The sequence below is a fragment of the Prionailurus bengalensis genome, chromosome E1 (genome assembly GCF_016509475.1).
Source record: "Prionailurus bengalensis isolate Pbe53 chromosome E1, Fcat_Pben_1.1_paternal_pri, whole genome shotgun sequence".
Classification (NCBI taxonomy): domain Eukaryota; kingdom Metazoa; phylum Chordata; class Mammalia; order Carnivora; family Felidae; genus Prionailurus; species Prionailurus bengalensis.
This window is the reverse complement of record NC_057347.1, coordinates 16,696,824-16,719,126: the sequence shown is the minus strand read 5'-3', so window position 1 is coordinate 16,719,126 and position 22,303 is coordinate 16,696,824. Positions and strand designations below refer to the sequence as shown.

Genomic DNA, 22,303 nt, shown 5'->3' with positions numbered 1-22,303 from the left:
GCAAAACCTAAAACCAGATGAAAATAGATAGTGTCATCATACTTGTTCCTGATTACTGTGTATGTCTAACAGTCTTTGGAGAGGTTTTCCATTACACATAGAAGGACTCTCAGCCTCATCTATGCTTTAGCTTCTGGGAAGATTATTAATATGTGTCCTATTGCATTAATTATAGGAACAGCATTTTATGCTGTAGCACTGAAATCCAACCATTAGACTACTAACTAAGACCCACAAAGTAGGAATGAATCTTTAGAAGGGAGATATTTATGTTTTATTAGTAGGGGGAACCTAGAAATCTTTTACTCTTTCCACAAATGCATTCCCATGACTCTTGGTTTCAGTGTCATGATTTTTAAGGATGAAGGATGTAGGAAGAAACCTAAATGTTTCTTGAGTATTCATGTTTTCAAATTAGATCACGAAAAAGATGGGCATTTAAAATTTTTTTCAATGTTTATTTATTTTTGAGAGTGTGGGCAGGGAAGGGGCAGAGAGAGGGGGAGACACAGAATCCGAAGCAGGCTCCAGGCTCTGACCTGTCAGCACAGAGCCCGACATGGGGCTTGAATCTATGAACCAGGAGATTATGACCTGAGCTAAAGTTGGATGCTTAACCGACTGAGCCACCCAGGTGCTCCAAAAGATAAGCACTTTTAAGACTATAACTGGATCATTTATTTCTACAAGCATTTTAATTTGATTTTATGAATAGTAATTGCAATGAAGAAAGATTGAAAGCCTTTATGGAGGCGATGGACTGGGATGTAGCAACAATCAGGAACTTGCTATGCCTTTACCACGTATTCCCCTCTAAGCGTCTGGCTCTTTATGTTTATTTACCACAATTTAAAAATTTTCTCTTCTCAGTGCACCTGGGTGACTCAGTCAGGTAGATTAAACTCTTGATTTCAGCTCAGGTCATGATCTCAGAGTTTGTGAGTTCGAGCCCCTCATTGGGCTCTGTGCTGTCAGCACAGAACACTGTGCTTGGGAATCTCTCTCCCTCTCTCTTTGCCTCTCCCACTCTATCTCTCTCTCAAAATAAATAAACTTAAAAATTTTTTTTTCTCTTCCCATTTATTGGATGTATAACTGAGGAAAGTGGTGGAATCTTTTTCTCTGGACATTAAAAAAAAATGTTTATTTAGTTATTTTGAGGGAGAGAAAGCCCAATGTGGGGCTCAAACTCACAAACTGTGAGATCATGACCTGAGCCGAAATCAAGAGCTGGACCCTTAACTGACTGAGTCACCTAGGTGCCCCTGGACATCTTCTTAATAATGTGATTCACTCTTATCTGATATAAGAATGATATAAAGATATCAAGAAGAAAATGGAGGAGTATGGAGTTAACAGTAGGTGAATTATATATAATCTTATTAGAGACGATGTCAAAATGAACTTTATTTTTTATTTTTTTAAGTTTATTTATTTTGAGAGAGAGAGAAAGCATGCTCAAGTGGGGAAAGGGCAGAGAGAGAGAGAGAGAGAGAAAAGAGAGAGAGAGAGAGAGAGAGAATCCCAAGCAGACCCTCTGCTGTCAGCACAGAGCCTGACGTGGGGCTCAAACCCTCGAACCGTGAGATCATGACCTGAGCTGAAGTTGGACACTTAACCACCCAGGTGCCCCTCAATATGAACTTTAAATAGATTCTCCAGGACCTAGAGGTAGAGTGTCCTGAGTTACCCTTAGATGCCTCGGGTTGTATTATAAAATTCATATAGTCTTGAAGAATTTGTGGTTCCTAGAGTCTCTTGACAACAAGACAACAGATGCGTTCTAAGGACTTCATCCCCCTTTTCTGTGTAACAGCCTCTCTCATTGCCTATAAGAAGACTGTGTTATCTAGCATGTTGCAGGCCTTGGACCAGAGTACAACCTGTACTGATCTGATGACAAAAAGGACAGAAAGATCCAGAAATTGAAATTGCATCATATCAGGGCAGCTCCTACCCATCTGCCCAAGGCTGTCATTAGCACCTGGCTTTTAAATATTTTTTCTCATTTCAAACTTTATCTTGTTCTTCTGACTCTATTCTCTGATAGCACATATCACAAATTTCACTGGATGATTATCAGGAAACATAATAAAGTTATGCGGATCTTGTAGTAGATATCTCCTTACATCTTTGATTTCTTGAGATCTTTTTTTTCATAGTAGAATCTGGAACACTGCCTTTTGAGAACTGATGAATACTTTGTCTGAAGTAGGTCATCATTAATTTAAAAAGATAATCTGGGGCACCTGAATGGCTCAGTGGTTGAACATCAGACTTCAGCTCAGGTCACGATCTCAGGGATCGTGAGTTTGAGCCCCACATCGGGATCGCTGCTGTCAGCACACAGAGTGCTTCAGATCCTCTGTCCCCCTCTCACTGCCCCTCCCCCACTTGTGCTTTCTCTGAAAAATAAACATTAAAAAAAGATAAGCCAATTGGTGCATTATTCTGCTATTTTAAAAAGAAAAGACAGGGGCGCCTGGGTGGCGCAGTCGGTTAAGCGTCCGACTTCAGCCAGGTCACGATCTCACGGTCCGTGAGTTCGAGCCCCGCGTCAGGCTCTGGGCTGATGGCTCGGAGCCTGGAGCCTGTTTCCGATTCTGTGTCTCCCTCTCTCTCTGCCCCTCCCCCGTTCATGCTCTGTCTCTCTCTGTCCCAAAAATAAATAAACGTTGAAAAAAATTTAAAAAAAAAAAAAAAAAAAAAAGAAAAGACAGTTGGGGTGCCAGGGTGACTCAGTCAGTTAAGTGTCCGACTTTGGCTCAGGTCATGATCTCACAGCTTGTGGGTTCAAGTCCCATGTTGGGCTCTGTGCTGACAGCTCAGAGTCTGGAGCTGCTTAGGATTCTGTGTCTCCCTGTTTCTGCTTCTTCCCTGCTCACACTCTTTCTCTCTTCTCTCTCAAAAATAAACATTAAAAACAATTTTTTCAAAAGACAATTAAAATTTTCTGTCTCTACAGGGTGTTGCCAATGTCTTTAGCACTGCCTATCACTACGTCCACAGCAGGGAGCACATCCTGCATGTTGTGATCACTGGCATCGCCTGGCTCTGTGAGATCACATCTGACATCACGACCATCACTACATACTTCATCGAGCCTGGCCCAAAGCAGGTAGGCAAGGTGGGGCAATGTTAGACCTCTAACAGAGTTTCTAGATAGTATTGTCTTGCTAATATGCTAAAAGTATATTTAGTTAGCTATTAGGCCAACTGGGGACGTACTTCCCATGATCCCAACTCAAGATCCTTGGTTATGAGTGGCAAAAGTCCATCTCAAACTGCCTTAGGCAAAAAAGGGAATTGATTGACTTGTGTGATCAAAATGAAGAATGGACAGGAGTCAGGCTGGCTTCCAGGATGACCAGAAAGAACCAGGAATTCGATATCGTCAGCACTCTCTCATGTTCTTTCTCTCTGAAAGTCTCATGTGTGCTTCCCTCTACACTTTAGCTTGGTCCTTCCAGTTTAAGATAGGCTTTCTCCATAGGGCAAGCCAGATGCTTAGTAACTAAAAAAGAATCCTCTTGTTTCAATTTGGAAAACCCAAGAGAGCATTTTTAGTCTATCCTGAGACATGGCCCCCATCCGGGGGTGGGGCTGGCGGAGTTTACAGTAACTGGCAGCCCCCACCAGAATCGTATGGGTGAAATAGGAAGGAATGAGGCACTACTCTTTTGGAAAGACATGATTACATCACACCAGTTAAAGAAAAAAGGCCCATCTATAATGTAATGAGTTTTTGCTGAATGTTTGTTGTGCTTCTTTACACTCCCCCCCACCAAGTTTTTATTTAAATTTCAGCTAGTTAATGTACAGTGAAATATTAGTTTCAGGTGTAGAATTTAGTGATTCATCACTTATATACAGCACCTGGTGCTCATCACAACCAGTGCCCTCCTTAATCTCCATCACCTATGTAACCGATCCCCCCCCACCTTCATCAACCTCCTCTCCAGTAACCATCAGTTTGTTCTCTATAGTTAAGAGTCTGTTTCTTGGTTTGCCTCTCTCTCCTTTTTTTTTTTACACTTAATTTTAATGTTAAGATTTTGCATGTAGTGAGAATGGGTGGAAAGGTGTCTGTCTTCCTTTTAAGAAAGGGGTGCCTGGCGGGGCGCCTGGGTGGCGCAGTCGGTTAAGCGTCCGACTTCAGCCAGGTCACGATCTCGCGGTCTGTGAGTTCGAGCCCCGCGTCGGGCTCTGGGCCGATGGCTCAGAGCCTGGAGCCTGTTTCCGATTCTGTGTCTCCCTCTCTCTCTGCCCCTCCCCCGTTCATGCTCTGTCTCTCTCTGTCCCAAAAATAAATAAACGTTGAAAAAAAAATTAAAAAAAAAAGAAAGGGGTGCCTGGAGAGCTCAGTCGATTAAGCATCTGACTCTTGGTTTTGGTCATAATCTTGCAGTTCATGTGATCGAGCCCCATGTTGGGTTCTACATTGACAGCATGGAGCCTGCTTGGGATTCCCTCTCTCTTTCTCTCTCTCTCTCTCTCTCTCTCTCTCTCTCTCTCTCTCTCTCTTGCCCTCTCCTGCTCTCTCCTTCTCAATAAATAAATAAACATTAAAAAAGAAAAAAGAAGGGTGCTTGGGTAGCTTGGTCAGTTAAGCAACTGGCTCTTGGTTTTGGCTCGGGTCATGATCTCAAAATTCATGAGTTTTCAGAGCCCTGCATTGGGCTCTGCTCTGGGTGTGGAGCCTGCTTGGGATTCTCTCTCTGCCCCTCCTGCTCTCTCTGTCTCTCTCAAAATAAATCAACAAACAAACAAACAAACAAACAAAAAGGCTAAACAATCCTGCGTGGTGCCTGATCAGGTGATAGCATCACCTTGGTGGTCTCTCAGTCCCTCTGCTAGCCCTCCACATGTGTCTCTCCCCTTCTCTCCAGCCTTCTTCTTTCTTCTCTCAGTGGCTGGACCAAGCTGATGAGGCCTTGGCCAAAGAGCAGAATCACAGAGCTCTCTGATGGAGCGAAAAGACTGAGGAGGTGGAGAACCCTAGTCCTGGGTGCTGCTCCTGGGGGTGGGGTAGGAATGGGAACCTCCAAGTACCCTCAGAAGGGGGGTGGACAACTCAGTGGGGGGTGAGGTGGGTGAGGACCATTTGGTGTGGGGGACAGACCACCAGGTCTGATGGGCCACAGTCATAGTATGGGATCTGGGGAGGATTTGACTTGGCCAGTGTCCACACCTAAGAAGACCCCTGTTTGGGCCTTAAGGGAAATGATATCTAGGTCACTGTGAAGAAAGTTAAAATCACCCACAGCAGTCAACAAAAAGTGTGCCTTCAGGGGCATGTAGTTTTCACAATCACAATGCTGTGGACAAGATCACAAGGGTCACTGTCCATCTAAGTCATGTTATGGAGTGAAAAAGATCATCCCCAGAATGAGGAGGAGGACCACTCAGCAGCCCAGGGTCTGGGTGAGGTCACAGCTGGGCAGAGACCAGTGCACCTGTCCAAGGGTGTAGTCAGGGGTTTGTCCTAAGTGGAAGATAGGTGAGGTTTTGGTGTTAAAAATGGCTGTGGGTGGCAGTAGGGATACCTTTTTCCAAGCACTTAATTCTACTAACTTCCTAAACCTCCTCCTTCTTCATCTGCAGCTTCTCCAGTCTATTCTGCTCTCTTCTCCAGCCTGCTCTGCTTCAAAAAGTAGACAGTATCAATAGGCTCCTTGGCTTCTGTTTAGGTTTGTCCGATGAGACATACCAATAGGAGATGCAGGACACACAGAGAGTGAGGCTGGGGTAATTTGCTTCTGGCAGTCTCTCTGCCAGGTTGCTATAGATTGGCTGTACTCTTCTACTAAAGGCCACTACACCTTCAGTCAGATGACTCTCTCCATACAGCTGTCCTTTCCAGGTTCTAGTAGTCACTTTCTTCCCTTGCCTCTTCAGGCTAAGTGTGGTAACAACTCCCTATTGTTACTAGGCCTGGGATTCTATATACTACCCAGGCCTTTACAAATAGTCCCTGATTGGGGCTCCTGGGTGGCTCAGTCAGTGGAGCATTTGGTCCTTGATTTCTTGATTTTGGCTCAGGTCATGATCTCAGGGTCGTGGGATGGAGCCCTGGGTTGGGCTCTGAGCTGAGCTTGGAGCCTGCTTAGGATTCTCTCTCTCTCCCTCTGCCCCTTCCCCGCTCACTCCCTCTCTCTCTCTTTCTAAAATATATATAATTTCTTCCAAAAAACTCTAAGAAAAATCCCCCAATTTTTTAAGTTGACCAAATGATTTTAATTTTCATTCGGAGAAAGAATATATAAGTGCATGAGCATTGCTAAGAAAATGCAGGATGAGAGGGAATTTACCATCTTTGGGGAAGAATGGCTAACCCTACACCAAAGGCTGAAACAATTAAAGTGAGGCTGATACATTGATGGCATAATAATGTGCAACTTCCTTGCACCAAAATTATAGACAGAATAAGTTGCTTTAGGCGAATCGGGGGAAATTGCCACATATTTAACAAAGGGTTAACACTGCTCTACACAAATCAATAAGATTTTTTTAAAAATCCAAAAGAAAAAAAGCAAAAGACAAGTCTACTAAAAAAAATTAAAAAAAACCCCATGCTCAATAAACATACGGAAAAAATGTTACCTAATAAATTGAAAAATATTTTTTAACTATAACTTAAAATGCCTGTTAGACATCTAAGTGGAGATATTAAAAAGACAGTTGAATATATGAGCTAGTATTGGGGGAAAAAATCCAGTCTAGCAAATAAATCATACTGAAAACTGAGACTGGGTTATACAACATCATTAATGCATTTCATGCTACCAAATTGTACACCTTTGAATGGTTAAAGTAATAATATTATGCTATGTATATTTTACCATAATAACCTAAAACAAAACAAAAACCATGAAACTAGAGGGAGTGACCAAGAGAATGAGTGAGGATAGAAAAAAAGTCTGAGGTCCAAGCCCTGAGGTACTCCCAAGTGTTTGGAATCATTGTGGCTCAAAATTATATTGACTTTGACCTATCATATGAAAACCATTTTATGTCCTGACCCCTTACAGACACACACACATACACACACACACTTAAGACTGAAGTTTCACAAAACAATACCTACTTTTACTATGTGATGTTTTCTGCTATTTTCTATATATTTCATTCTTTCTTTAAAAAATGTTTTTCACAAGAAAAACAAAGCAGAGGAGGGTAAATACTAAATGATGTGTAATATATAAGGTGAGAATGAACAGATGCTATTATTCCCACCTTCCAGAAGTTCATGTTAGCCCACTTCTGTTTTCCAAAGGCCCTCAGTAGTATCTGTTTTTGCTAACTGAAAGAAATCCGAAGAGGATTTTGCTTTTATGAAAAAAGGTAAAAAGTGAAAATAGCATTCGGTGTTTGTTTGGCAGTTAGCCCCCAGAGCAGCAAGGGTGTCCCCACCAAGACCTCCTTCCCCCAGCTGCACTTAGCAAAACCACCACATCTTTGAATTGTGTCTGTGAGCATCTGTGCTTTATCTCAATTTATTTTGTGCATCCGTTAGCAAGGTGCATTCTAAGGTATCAGAAAAGCCTAAGAATCGTTATTTCAGGGGTCTGGGAATGCTCAAAAATTTTTCTGTATGATTTAATAGTAATTGCTTCTTCACATTATGCCAGTCCAGCTTATGAAAGGTTTCATAGGAATGCTCCACTTTCATATAGTGGGGCAAAGCTGTATTGGAAAGGTAAGGGGGGAAATAACAAGCCAGTAGCAGAAGAAAGAAAATGGGGGAAAATATCGTTGCAGCTCTTTCTCTAAACCGTTTCCTAGAAATTTTTAACTATGGTAGTTATCTCACTACTGAATAATTACTGAGGCACTTGCTGAATTTATAGTTTCTTGCTCCAAGTAAAATTAAATGAAAAGCTTGTTTTTAGGCATATTATTTTACCAACCCCTTATTTTCTATAGTATGCTTCCAGTCTTTTTTTTTTTTTACCATAAAATCTTTTTCTTAATTAATTTTATTTTTTATTTTTTAAAATTTACATCCAAATTAGTTAGCATATGGTGCAACAATGATTTCAGGAGTAGATTCCTTAGTGCCCCTTACCCATTTAGTTCATCCCCCCCTCCCACAACCCCTCCAGCAACCCTCTGTTTGTTCTCCATATTTATGAGTCTCTTCTGTTTTGTCCCCCTCCCTATTTTTATATTATTTTTGTGTCCCTTCCCTTATGTTCATCTGTTTTGTCTCTTAAAGTCCTCATATGAGTGAAGTCATATGATTTTTGTCTTTCTCTGACTGACTAATTTCACTTAGCATAATACCCTCCAGTTCCATCCACGTAGTTGCAAATGGCAAGATTTCTTTTGATTCTTTTTGATTGCTGAGTAATACTGCATTGTATACATACACCACATCTTCTTTATCCATTCATCCATCCATGGACATTTGGGTTCTTTCCATACTGTGGCTGTTGTTGATAGTGCTGCTATAAACATGGGCGTGCATGTGTCCCTTCGAAACAGCACACCTGTATCCCATGGATAAATGCTTAGTAGTGCAATTGCTGGGTCGTAGGGTAGTTCTATTTTTAGTTTTTTGAGGCACCTCCATACTGTTTTCCAGAGTGGCTGTACCAGCTTGCACTGCCACCAACAATGCAAAAGAGATCCTCTTTCTCCGCATCCTCGCCAACATCTGTTGTTGCCTGAGTTGTTAATGTGAGCCATTCTGACAGGTGTAAGGTGGTATCTCATTGTGGTTTTGATTTGGATTTCCCTGATGATGAGTGATGTTGAGCATGTTTTCATGTGTCAGTTGGCCATCTGGATGTCTTCTTTGGAGAAGTGTCTATTCATGTCTTTTGCCCATTTCTTCACTGGATTATTTGTGTTTTGGGTGTTGAGTTTGAGAAGTTCTTTATAGATTCTGGATACTAACCCTTTATCTGACACGTCGTTTGCAAATATCTTCTCCCATTCTGTCGATTGCCTTTTAGTTTTGCTGATTGTTTCCTTTGCTGTACAGAAGCTTTTTGTTTTGATGAGGTCCCAGTAGTTCATTTTTGCTTTTGTTTCCCTCACCTCTGGAGACGTGTTGAGTAAGAAGTTGGTGCGGCCAAAATCAAAGAGGTTTTTGCCTGCTTTCTCCTCGAGAATTTTGATGGCTTCCTGTCTTATATTGAGGTCTTTCATTCATTTTGAGTTTATTTTTGTGTATGGTGTAAGAAAGTGGTCCAGGTTCATTCTTCTGCATGTCACTGTCCAGTTTTCCCAGCACCACTTGCTGAAGAGCCTGTCTTTATTCCATTGGATATTCTTTCCTGCTTTTCAAAGATTAGTTGGCGATACGTTTGTGGGTCCATTTCTGGGTTTTCTACTCTGTTCCATTGATCTGAGCGTCTGTTCTTGTGCCAGTACCATACTGTCTTGATGGTTACAGCTTTGTAGTATAGCCTGAAGACTGGGATTGTGATGCCTCCTGCTTTGGTTTTCTTTTTCAAGATTACTTTGGCTATTCGGGGTCTTTTCTTGTTCCATACAAATTTTAGGATTATTTGTTGTAGCTCTGTGAAGAATGCTGGTGTTATTTTGATAGGGATTGCATTGAATATGTACATTCTTTGGGTAGTGTCGACATTTTAACAATATTTGTTCTTCCTATCTAGGAGCATGGAATCTTTTTCCCTTTTTTTGTGTCTTCTTCAATTTCTTTCATAAGCTTTCTATAGTTTTCAGCCTACAGATTTTTCACCTCTTTGGTTAGATTTATTCCTAGGTATTTTATGGTTTTTTGTGCAATCTTTTTTTTTAATTTTTTTTAACATTTACTCATTTTTGAGAGACAGAGACAGAGCACAAGCGGGGGAAGGGCAGAGAGAGACGGAGACACAGAATCTGAAGCAGCTGACAGCACAGAGCCCAACGTGGGACTCAAACCCACGAACTATGAGAACTATGAGATCATGACCTGAGCCTAAGTCAGACATTTAAGTGACTGAGCCACCCAGGCGCCCCAGTATGGTTCCAATCTTAACAGAAGTGGCCAAATTGACACAATTTTGAGGGGAGAGGTGGGAACAGGAGAGGAATTGTTTAGTTTGGGCTAAAGATTTAAACCTAGAAACACAGACACAGTGAGATTCTAACCATGGAATTAGATGGATTCAAACCATGGAAGAAATATATTAGGAAAAGCTAGATGCTCCATTGCCAGCATCACAGAATCTTTACAGTTTGCTAAACATTCTATTGAAAACATTTTTCATCTAAAGGGTTTGGGAAAACACTTGAGGTCATGGCAAGTAAACGTTCCACACCACAAAACAGTTGTTCTCCCAGGCACCATTCATCATGCTGCCCCTATTGATCCTATTATCAAGGTTCCCTCTTAATCAAAGAACTTTTTATTTATTTTTAAATGTTTATTTATCTTTGAGAGGGTGTGAGTGGGGGAGGTGCAGAGAGAAAGGGGGACAGATGATCTGAAGCAGGCTCCACGCTGACAGCAGAAAGCCCCATGTGGAGCTCGAACTCATGGGTGAGATCTTACCTGAATGGAAGTCTGACGCTCAACCAACTGAGCTACCCAGGTGCTCCAATCAAAGAACTTTTTTTTTAATGTTTATTTATTTTTGAGAGACAGAGAGAGACAGAGTGTGAGTGGAGGAGGGGCAGAGAGAGAGAGAAAGACACAGAATCCAAAGCAGGCTCCAGGCTCTGAGCTGTCAGCACAGAGCCTGATGTGGGGCTCGAACTCACAAGCCATGAGATCATGACCTGAGCCTAAATCAGAGTCTTAACTGACTGAGCCACCCAGGCACCCCTCAAAGAACTTTTTAAAGGCAGACATAAAAACCCCTTTTTACTTCTTCCAATTGAATTAGTCTTTTCTATAGTCATATATTATACAGTCATAAGATATATCCTGCATATTTTACAAGATATGTTAATATTACTTTCTTATAAGTAAATCAGTCTCCACCAAAAAATAAATGAATAAATAAAAAGTTGGTCAAGACTCAGTCCAAACTCTTCAAATTGTATACACTAAATATGTGCAGTTTTTTGTATATCAATGATACCTCAATAAAACTGGTTTTAAAAGGCATTAAAGGGTGCCTGGGTGGCTCAGTCAGTTGAGCATCTGACCCTTGATTTCAGCTCAGGTCATGACCCTAGGTTCGTGGGATTGAGCCCCATCCAGGCTCTGCACTAAGCATGGAAACTGCTTAAGATTCTCTTTCTCTCCCTCTTTCTCTCTCTCTCAAATAATAAAATAAAATAAAGGCATTAAAACATTTTCACAGCCCATAGGTAGGTTATGGCCTACAGCTTGAAAACCTCTTAGAGGTGAGGAAGACAAAGAAGCAGCAAGAAATATGAGTGATTTGTAGGAATACTAGAGAGAGTGTTGTCCCAAAAGCCAAGTGAAGAAAGTATGTCAAGAAGGGAGTTGTTCATTCTTTCTCATTGCCAAGTAGTATTCTATTGTGTATATAAACCCCAATTTCTTTAACCATTCATCAGTTGATGGACATTTAGGCTCTTTCCATAATTTGGCTATTGTTGAAAGTGCTGCTATAAACATTGGGGTACAAGTGCCCCTATGCATCAACACTCCTGTATCCCTTGGGTAAATTCCTAGCAGTGCTATTGCTGGGTCATAGGGTAGATCTATTTTTAATTTTTTGAGCAACCTCCACACTGTTTTCCAGAGAGGCTGCACCAGTTTGCATTCCCACAAACAGTGCAAGAGGGTTCCTGTTCCTCCACATCCTCTCCAGCATCTATGGTCTCCGGATTTGTTCATTTTAGCCACTCTGACTGGTGTGAGGTGGTATCTGAGTGTGGTTTTGATTTGTATTTCCCTGATGAGGAGCAACATTGAGCGTCTTTTCATGTGCCTGTTGGCCATCCGGATGTCTTCTTTAGAGAAGTGTCTATTCTTGTTTTCTGCCTATTTCTTCACTGGATTATTTGGGTTTTGGGTGTGGAGTTTGGTGAGTTCTTTATAGATTTTGGATACTAGCCTTTTGTCTGATATGTCATTTGCAAATATCTTTTCCCATTCCGTTGGTTGCCTTTTAGTTTTGTTGATTGTTTCCTTTGCAGTGCAGAAGCTCCTTATCTTCATGAGGTCCCAATAGTTCATTTTTGCTTTTAATTTCCTTTTCTTTGGAGATGTGTCAAGTAAGAAATTGCTGCGGCTGAGGTCAGAGAGGTTTTTCCTGCTTTCTCCTCTAGGGTTTTGATGGTTTTCTGTCTCACATTCAGGTCCTTTATCTATTTTGAGTTTATTTTTGTGAGTGGTATAAGAAAGTGGTCTAGTTTCATTCTTCTGCATGTTGCTGTCCAGGCCTCTCAGCACCGTTTGTTAAAGAGACTGTCTTTTTTCCATTGGATATTCTTTCCTGCTTTGTCAAAGATTAGTTGGCCATACTTTTGTGGGTCCAATTCTGGAGTCTCCATTCTATTCCATTGGTCTGTGTGTCTGTTTTTGTGCCGATACCATGCTGTCTTGATGATTACAGCTTTGTAGTAGAGGCTAAAGTCCGGGATTGTGATGCCTACTGCTTTGGTCTTTTTCTTCAATATTACTTTGGCTATTCAGGATCTTTTGTGGTTACATACAAATTTTAGGATTCCTTGTTCTAACTTTGAGAAGAATGCTGGTGCAATTTTGATTGAGATTGCACTGAATGTGTAGATAGCTTTGGGTAGTATTGACATTTTAACAGTATTTATTCTTCCAACCCATGAGCACGGAATGTTTTTCCATTTCTTTATATCTCCTTCAATTTCCTTAACTTTCTATAAACTTTCTATAGTTTTCTATAACTTTCTATAAACAGTTTCCATAAACTTTCTATAGCTTTCAGTATACAGATCTTTTAAATCTTTGGTTAGGTTTATTCCTAGGTATTTTATGTTACTTGGCAATGAGAAAGAATGAAATATGGCCTTTTGTAGCAATGTGGATGGAACTGGAGAGTGTTATGCTAAGTGAAATAAGTCATACAGAGAAAGACAGATACCATATGTTTTCACTCTTATGTGGATCCTGAGAAACTTAACAGAAGACCATGGGGGAGGGGAAGGGGAAAAAAAGTTAGAGAGGGAGGGAGCCAAACCATAAGAGATTCTTAAAAACTGAGAATAAACTGAGGGTTGATGGGGGGTGGGAGGGAGGGGAGGGTGGGTGATGGGCATTGAGGAGGGCACCTGTTGGGATGAGCACTGGATGTTTTATGGAAAGCAATTTGACAATAAATTTCATTTAAAAAAAAGAAATAAAGGAACTAAAATACTTATAAAAAATAAACATTAATAAAAATTTAAAAAATACAGCCCATCTTTTTTAAAAAAATAAATAAATAAAAATTAAAAATTAAAAAAGAAAAAGAAAAAGAAGGGAGTTGTTCACTGAGTCAAGTGCTGCTATAGAGAAAGATGATGATTGGGGGTAGATCAGTGGATAATACAATGACAAGCCACTAGTAACCTTGACCAGAACAGTTTTTGTTGAAGTTTTGGTGAAGACAAAGACCTCAATGGAGAATATTTTTTATTGTCTTATTTTCTTTGGACTTTTCTGTATTTTCCAAATGTTCTACAATGCAATTTGAACATCAAAAAATAATAATAATAATAATATAAACACACAGTTTTATCACAATTGTAAAAAATAAGTTTGTTTATTTAAAAGAATGTCGTAATTTGAAATTTTTCTCTTGTGAGCACCTCATTCTCTTTTTTAAAAATGTTTATTTTTGGGGCGCCTGGGTGGCTCAGTTGGTTGGGCGTCCAACTTCGGCTCAGGTCATGATCTCGCGGTCCGTGAGTTTGAGCCCCGCGTCAGGCTCTGTGCTGACAGCTCAGAGCCTGGAACCTGTTTCAGATTCTGTGTCTCCCTCTCTCTCTGACCTTCCCCCATTCATGCTCTGTCTCTCTCTGTCTCAACAATGAATAAACGTTAAAAAAAATAAAAAAAATAAAAAAATTAAAAAAATTAAAATGTTTATTTTTGAGAGAGAGAGAAAGAGAGAACACACACCCATGAGCAGGGGGTGAGAATGGGGATCGGGGTGTGGGGGAGGGGCAGAGAGAAAGGAAGAGAGAATCCCAAGCAGACTCCACACTGTCAGCTCAGAGGCCAATGCAGGGCTCAGTCCCCCAAACCCAAGATCATGACCTGAGCCAATGTCAAGAGTCAGACACTTAACCGACTGAGCCACCCAGGTGCCCCATGAATACCTCATTCTTAATAGTACTAAGTAAAATGTCCTGATACTTCAAGCTAGACATCATCTAAACTTTCCTAAAATTTTTCCTCTATTTTTCTGTTCCCCAAACTTCTCTAAAGGGAAAGTAAAGTTTAATTATTTCTCTCTGTGTTGAAATCTCTTCCTGTTTTCAAGGATTCAGACTATGTTTTACGCAATATGATGGTTACAAGGCACCTGGGTCTAACAAAAATCCACAGGAATCCCCCTATCATCTTCAGGAAGACATGCATCTTCAGGTATGAGAAGCATTTTCATGTTTGTTTTGCTCGACTGCCAAAACACATTCCCCTACTGTGATAGTAGATCTGAGAGACACAGCTTTTGTCCATTATTAGTGTACTTAAATCTTACCCTGATAGGTTTTAAAGAAAAATTCCTGTTTGCGTGGGACATGTTAACTCCTTTCCCCTTCAAGTACTTTTTAAAACAGATTTCGTTAGTATTTTATATTAAAATTGCATGTTTTAAAGCATGATAGTGTTTTATTTTTCTGTGATGTTTTTTCAAACATGGAATTCAACAAAAATCCACCATGATTGTGAAAAATACATCCATGTCACTTACCAGAGCTCATCATGTTAATGTTAGCTAGCCTGTGGACGTGTATTTTTTATTTGAAGAAAACAGGCAGGCAAAGGTGGGGAGGAAGCAGAGAACATTGTCTTTAATAAATACTCAGCTCTGGGTTACTTTGCATGCCTTTCATCTGTGGGATGCCAGGAACACAAACCGGACAGATGCAAAACTGATCTCAACCTGGGACGCACCTATCGCAAAAGGGACTGACTGCTTGTTAGAGGTCAGTGTGGTTGAGTAGGCAGTAATCTATCCCAGTCCGGTAGGCTAATTTGACATTTAAGTACATGTGTTAATTAAATTTTAGTTTGGCCTCATATCTGAATGTTCATTCAGTTTCAACCTCTTTTCCACAGTTATTCCTTGTGCTGGTCGAATTTTATGAGAGTCCTTGCACACCCAGACTCAATCTGGACTCCTGTGTGTAACTTAAACAGGTGCCTCTTGAGGAACTTTGTTGACCAATCAGCTTTATCTTTATGCCTGGAAAGTTTGGCATGATGCTTCATGACTGTGGTTATCATAAAGGCACAAAGTGGTGGCTCAGCAGCAGGAAGGAGTGGGAACAGCAAAAAAAAAAAAAAAAAAAAAAAAAAAAAAAAAAAAAAAGACATAAAGGACATAATCTTCCCTGGCATTATAGGATTGGTATTTTGAGTCATAAATGTGCTTTTTGAGGCTAGGCAAAGCACCAACATTTTTACAAATACCTCAAAAGAATGACATCTGAATGTCAACATAGACTGGAAAGGGGGAAAGAGATGTGTCTCTACCTCACTAGAGAGAGAAACCACTACTACATTTCAATGAAAATCTCAGGTCCCTCCAGGGAGCAGTGCTGCTGAGGCCCTACCCAGATACCTAAAATACATTCTGCTAGGGGCTGCACACTGTAGCTTCCTCTGGAGCAGTGCCCTTGAGTGATGGGAGCCCCTTACCTGGCTGTGCATCACAGTTAGGTAAACACTCGTCTTACAACACACACCCAAAGATGCATGGTGGAGCCAATGACTGATAAAAGACCTCTCCAAGGTGGGGCAGATTCTTGGCACCATTTGCCTTCCAGAGCTCCCCTTAGGATGAGGCTGAGGCTAGCCTTCACATTCTTTTTAAAATTTTTATAAGTTTACTTATTTTTGAGAGAGAGAGAGAGAGAGAGAGAGAGAAAGCAGGGGAGGGGCAGAGAGAGAGGGAGACACAGAATCTGAAGGAGGCTCCAGGCTCCGAGCCCGATGCAGGGCTTGAACTCACATTGAACCCACAAGCAGTAAGATCATGATGCCCAAAGTCGGATGCTTAACCAACTGAGTCACCCAAGCGGCCCTAGCCTTCACATTCTTAATTAGCTTCTTCTTCCCTCTTCTGCTTTCCTCAGACCCTTACAGGTTTCTGTGGAAAGCACTCCCTCTATAAATCCTTTGCAGAAGCATTCATGTCTCGGGCTCTGCTTCTAGGGAACCTGACCTAACATACTCATCAGTTCCTTCAGGCATTCAACTGGTACTTATTGGACAATATGTAAACAAAAACCAAATACCTTCAGACAAGTAGAAGTATAGCAAAAGACAATAAAACAGAGTAGCAGATGGACAGCGACCTGGGCGCTGCTACTTTATTTAGATTGCTTGGTCAGAGAAGGCTTCTCTCTAATGAGTGAGCTGAGAGAGAGAGCTCTGTGAAAGAAAGGGGGGAGCGGTCCAGGCAGATGAAACAAGGGCTGGTGTGGCTGGAGCATCGCTGGCACAACAGAGCGATTCAGTATGTTTGGGTGGAATGTTATGAGACTGCTGATGTCTTATATCCTTATGCTTATTTGGTTTTGGTTTCAGAGACTTCCTCTTTAAGTGTACAGACACTTCAGAAGTCATTTTGGCCTCTGTCTGTGGAGAGAACCACATAGTAATTCCACTCCGTGAGAGAACGGGAAAGGCCTTAGGAGTTCTTGATTTTAACATTGGCAGGAATAAGATGCTATTGTATCGAGAATTTAAAGATCTGCAGAAAATGATAAAGGTGGTCCAAGCTGCCTGCTACGAAATATTGGGAGAAATATCTGGAGAAATAAAGAAAAACTATATCCTAGGTATTGTGAACGTAAATGTTATGGATTCATGGGTTTAATAAATTTGGGGGAATCACAGATTGCAATGAAGGATGCACTTTCTAAAAGAAATTGTTACAATATACAAAAATATACAGCATGAAAGGAATTCCCTCATGCAGTCTTGGGCTGATGAGTGTGGTCTATAAATTAGAGGAAAGGGTATTAAGTCTCATTTTCTTGGCTAGAATCATATGGTTTAGAACTGGAAGGACTCATAAAGGCAATATAGAACTAGCATTTATTAAATGCCTCATCATGTATCAAGCACTTTAAATATGTAATTTCAATTAGTCCTTACCCTAACTCTGTGAGGTGAATGGTGATACCTCATTTCACAGGTGAGGAAAGTGAAGCTCGGAGAAACTAAACAACTCACACCAAATCACACAGTTACCAAGTGATGAAACCTGGATTTGCACCCCAGTCTGGTGCTCTTTCCACTAGATTACACAGTATTCATTCGCTGGGACAAGTGAATCTTATCTTGTTTTACAGATAAAGAAGCTAAAAACCAACAGAGTTAAGGTCCAATAGGAGCTTAGTGGCAGAACCCAAGACTAGACCCCAGTTCTTGTGATTCCACATCCAATAGGCTGCTCTACTAAGAGCCAAACAAAATCAGTTTGGCCATAAGGGAAGGAAGAAGGAAACATGGAGACCTCTGGCTATCTAGAATAGAGTAAATAGAGTAACACTACATGGGATTAATCTGAGAGGTTTCTTGCCACCAGGTAGGGTGGAGTAAGTAGAAAAAAGAAGAAAATTTATGTTTTTTGAGCATCCACTATGTACTTACCACTAAGCACTTTTACTTATATCATCTTATTCAATTCCCAGATCACCAGGGAAGTAGGGATCAGCCTATGCTCACAGAAAGGAAAAGGATGTTCAGAGAGACAAACCTAAGAGTGGGTATTCAACCTGAGGTCCAACTCCAAAACCTGAGTTTTTACCTTTCCTCAAAGCCTCTTCCTGTGAGCTTCACTAGTGTAATCCATTTCTGCATATTAATTTCATGACTAGAGAAACGAAGATTGTTTAAAAGCATAGGATATGGCTGTCTTTTTCCTGGAAAAAAAAAGTTTACTGTATTGTGTTCAGAATGCTATGAAAAACCAATATATGTACTGAACAACAGTGTGAGATGTTACTCTGTTGTTTCAGAGATTGAAAATGTAGCTGAAGTCCAGCGGGCAGGAATTCTCTTTTTCCGAATCATGCTGCAAGAGCTGCAGGAAAGCCTCCAACTGCTTACCTCCTTAGACTTTGTATCACTGTTACTCTATGACCATCATCCTTCGGTAGAGCCCACACACCTGCCAGACACCAAGTCCCAGGAGGTGGAGGCCAACACAAAACTAGTACATGACATCCTGTTAGCGGTTATCTTGTTCATTCATCCAGAGCTGGAATTATCAAGTGACTTCGGAAATTGGGACAAGTGTAAAATGGTAAGTTTTTTTTTTAAACATTCTTTTTGTTGAAGAATAACCCACACAAGTTTAGGTATACAAATCATAATTGCACAAATCCTAAGTGTACAAATGTAAGATTTTTTACACAATAAACATTTGTAACCAGCATCTAGCTCAAGAAACATTAATGGCACCCCCAAAGCCTTTCTTTGTACCCTCTCCTATCACTTACCCCCCACACACACACACACGCACATTTTCTCACTCACCCCAAGAGTGACCAGAATCCTGACTCCTAACACTGTAGATTGGTTTTGCCTGTTTTAAAATTTACATAAATGGGGGCTCCTGGGTGGCTCAGTCAGTCGAGCATCTGACAACTTCAGCTCAGGTCATGATCTCACGGCTCGTGGATTCGAGCCTTGCATCTGGCTCTGTGCTGACAGCTTAGAGCCTGGAGCCTGCTTTGGATTCTGTGTCTCTCTCTGCCCTCCCTCGCTCACACTCTGGGTGTGTCTCTCTCCCAAAAATAAACATTAAATTTTTTTTTTAATTTACATAAATGGAATTATGTAAACTCATGAATTGGATGCTCCCACTTGCTGATGCTCCCATAACTTTTATTCTTTTGTTCACAGTATGTTAACAGACACTTTGTCGCGAACATTTGTGCCTTTGATCCAACTGCTAGGCATGTGGAAGTTAATTTAAAGCTCATTGGTGAATATATCAGAGGTAAATTTACACTTCATTGTGTTCGAAATCTAACAGCAATAAAACATAGTTACAATTCAAATATTCAGATATTTTTATCACAATAAAGCAAGTGCCTCATAAGTTCAATTTTTAGGAAAAATAGTTCTGATAGTAATCCTCTACAGGGAGGAACACTATAATCGAGTGCATTACCCAAAGTCACTGTCTATACCACACGTTTGAGAATTCAGAATCATGTTCATCTCCCATTTTATTGACTACATGTGCATTATTTACTAAAAAACAATAGAGGATATGGGCTGCAGTGAGGAAAAGAAACAAGTACATTAAGGAAAAAGGCTATTACTACCTTTGGGTTTCAATGAAGAACCAAAGAAAATCATAGATCATGAGACTTTATACACGAGTAATGTAGACTTTTTGGAGAAGCAGAATCACCAGAAATCAGAGTAGGGGAGCTCCCAGGTTGGAAAAGGTGATGAGCTCTTTGGCCACAGAGAACTGACCACATATAAGAGTAAATATCCAGAGTGAAATAGGTGAAGGGATTTTCTTTATTTCAAATCTGTACTGAAATTCTAGTTAGTTCACATATTTGGTAAAATTGGTTTCAGGTGTAGAAGTTAGTGATTCATCACTTACCTATCACGTCCAGTGCTCCTCACAAGTGCCCTCCTTAATACCCATTAGGTGAAGGGGCTGAGGAGTGTATAAAATTGTGGAATCACTATATGGTGCACTTGAAACTAATACAACACCATATGTTAGCTACACTGGAATTAAAATTTAAAAAAAAATATCTATACATATATAGGCATACATTCTTCCATGGGTGTATGTTATCCCACCAGAGACCTCAGGCCATTTGTGCGAATGTACCAGTCAGGAAGAAATGTAAAGTTTGTATCTATTTTGTTACTGATGAAAAACTAACCATCAGTTGGGAAAATGGCTCTGTAGAAGTTTTTTACTAAACCTGTCCCTTTCCTCCCCTTCCACCTTTCCAACTCTCTGTAGAGACTCTGGACTAAGTCAGAAGGGTTTCTAGACTTTTGTGATGTGCATATTATGCCAAGAGGCTGAGAACCAGAGAAAGTCTGAGAAGAGGAAGGCAACCACACTCCTCAGGGTGTCTCTGGCAGTGGAAGCATGTAGCAGTGAGCCAGGGCAGATAGATGAAGGGGAGAGATCGAATCACCTAGGAAAGCAAGATACTGTCAGAAGTTTGGGAATGCTAGAGAACAGGAGAGAACATGACATTCAAATAAAAGTTAAGATTAGAATTTCTGGGGTGCCTGTGTGGCTCAGTCAGTTAAGCATCTGTAAGCATCTGACTCTTGATCTGGGCTCAGGTCATGATCTCATGGGTTTGTGAGTCTGAGCCCTGCATCAAGCTCTGGGCTGAAGGTGTGGAGCCTGCTTGGGATTCTCTCTCCCTCTCTCTCTCTCTCTCTGCCCTTCCTCTCTCTCTCTCTCTCTCTCTCTCTCTCTCTCTCTCTCTCAGAATAAATAAATCAACTTAAAAAAATAAAGATTAGAATGTGTATTTGGAATGGCTTCTGTAGCCTCATGACTCTGGGCTGATTCATGGGAGCCTCTGAATTTATAGATGTCACAGGTATCACTTCTTTTAAGGTGCTATTCAAGAGAAATTATAATAAGAGCAAAACCAAAGATTAAAACTTGTTTAACTCTATCCTTGTCTACACTTGTTCCATACTTGTTCCCTCACTGTTCACTGAAGACTTAAAAATCCAGAAGAAACATCTCTGTGTCAGTGCCTGCTTGCTGCTCCTCCCTTTAAGGTAGATTTAGTCCCCACCATGAGCACCAGTAGGCCCTTCCCCTCCACGTGCGACCTGAGTCCCTGCTCCACTTCGTAGACCCCAACATGCCAGTCCCTTGGCCTAGAGCCAGACCCTGCTGCTAGGGTCACTGGTGTCCTCCCAGACTGCTGTTTCACCTTCTCGGGCAAGGACACAGGCGCTCACCACTGAAAAATCTAGTCCTTTTGTCAGATGGGAGCTGGGGATGAGGAGCAAGCCCCACAACTCCCCATCTTGCAAGTGTGTTCAGGATTTGGCTCTCACCCTCAATTAGCTCATCTCCAGACAAAGACATCTTCTGTAACATTGTCCCAATGCTTTATGGGAATCTTTTCAGTTCAGGTTCCACCTCTGATTTGCCTACCAGAACTAACTCCTATAGTCATATGCAGCTCCTTTGTTTGGGTAAACATGCAAATTTCTGCCTCCTCTCCTCTCCTTTCAACTGTGCTAGCCAATTCCTGAGCAGCCTTGATCGCCAAAGCTTCCACCACTTTCTCTTTTCCAACAGTGTCCTCAGGTGGCAGGAATTCCAACTGCAGTTAACACAGCTGGACTCAGCCAGAACCCTAATAGCCCTCAGGCCCCCCTTCCACCACCACTGCCAAACCTTTAGCATTATAGCAGTCTCTGCTGCAATCAAGAAAGTTCATAGGCCACCCAGACACCAACCCTCTCTCCTTCAGACGCAATTGTATTAGGAAATTGTAAGCTCTCCATTTAGGGAAAGAAGGGGAACTCACGGGGGCACCTTTCTGTTTGTGCCTGAAAGAGAAGAGCCTCTGGCAGGACAATTTGTGGCTCAAAATTTATCTGAGCCTTCTAGCAGTGTTAACTAAAGCCCCAGTCAACAACACTACCTAGCATGAAATACCACCAACAGTGGTCATTTCTGCTCAGGTTGGGGAGGGACTGTTAACACAGCTCCTAACCCACCAAGCCTTTCAAACTAATGATTTTGCCAAGAAGATAAAATCGGGGCTGGTGATGTGTCTACACTTTCTTAGGACTTCTGCTGTCAACTTTCACCCTACTTCATCCTAGTTCTAGAAAGGAATATATATTTTTTTAATGTCTTAGAAAAGGTACACTTTATTTTTTATTCTTTTGTTTTTATTTTTCCCAGTTATTATTGAGATATAATGACATATAACATTGTGTTAGTTTAAGGTATGCAACATAATGATTTGATATATCTACATATTGAGAAATGGTCACCACCAGTAGGTTTAGTCAACATCCATTACCTCACATAATTAAAAGATTTGGGGGGGGGGGCGGCACCTGGGTGGCTCATTTGGTTAAGCGTCTGCCTCTTGATTTTGGCTCAGGCCAGGTCTCCCAGTTCATGAGATTGAGCCCCGCTGATATTCTCTCTCTCCCTCTGCCTCTGCTTCTCCCCTGTTCCTTCTCTCT

At 41.1% G+C, this 22,303-nt stretch overlaps 1 protein-coding gene and 1 long non-coding RNA gene across 2 annotated transcripts in view; one reads left to right on the top strand and one right to left on the bottom strand.

Annotated features, from left to right (window-relative positions):
- The window catches only part of EFCAB5 (EF-hand calcium binding domain 5), a 194,975-nt gene that overhangs the window by 162,845 nt on the left and 9,827 nt on the right, over positions 1–22,303 (top strand). The window contains 5 exon segments of the mRNA XM_043585552.1: positions 2,966–3,118; positions 14,382–14,485; positions 16,655–16,908; positions 18,094–18,380; positions 18,983–19,079. Of these exon segments, the coding sequence (XP_043441487.1) occupies positions 2,966–3,118; positions 14,382–14,485; positions 16,655–16,908; positions 18,094–18,380; positions 18,983–19,079 (895 nt within the window).
- LOC122486081 lies at positions 16,405–18,142 on the bottom strand. Its single transcript, XR_006298006.1, has 2 exons — positions 17,883–18,142; positions 16,405–16,705 (listed from the first exon to the last, which is right to left on the bottom strand). It is a non-coding gene; the product is annotated as an uncharacterized LOC122486081 (long non-coding RNA).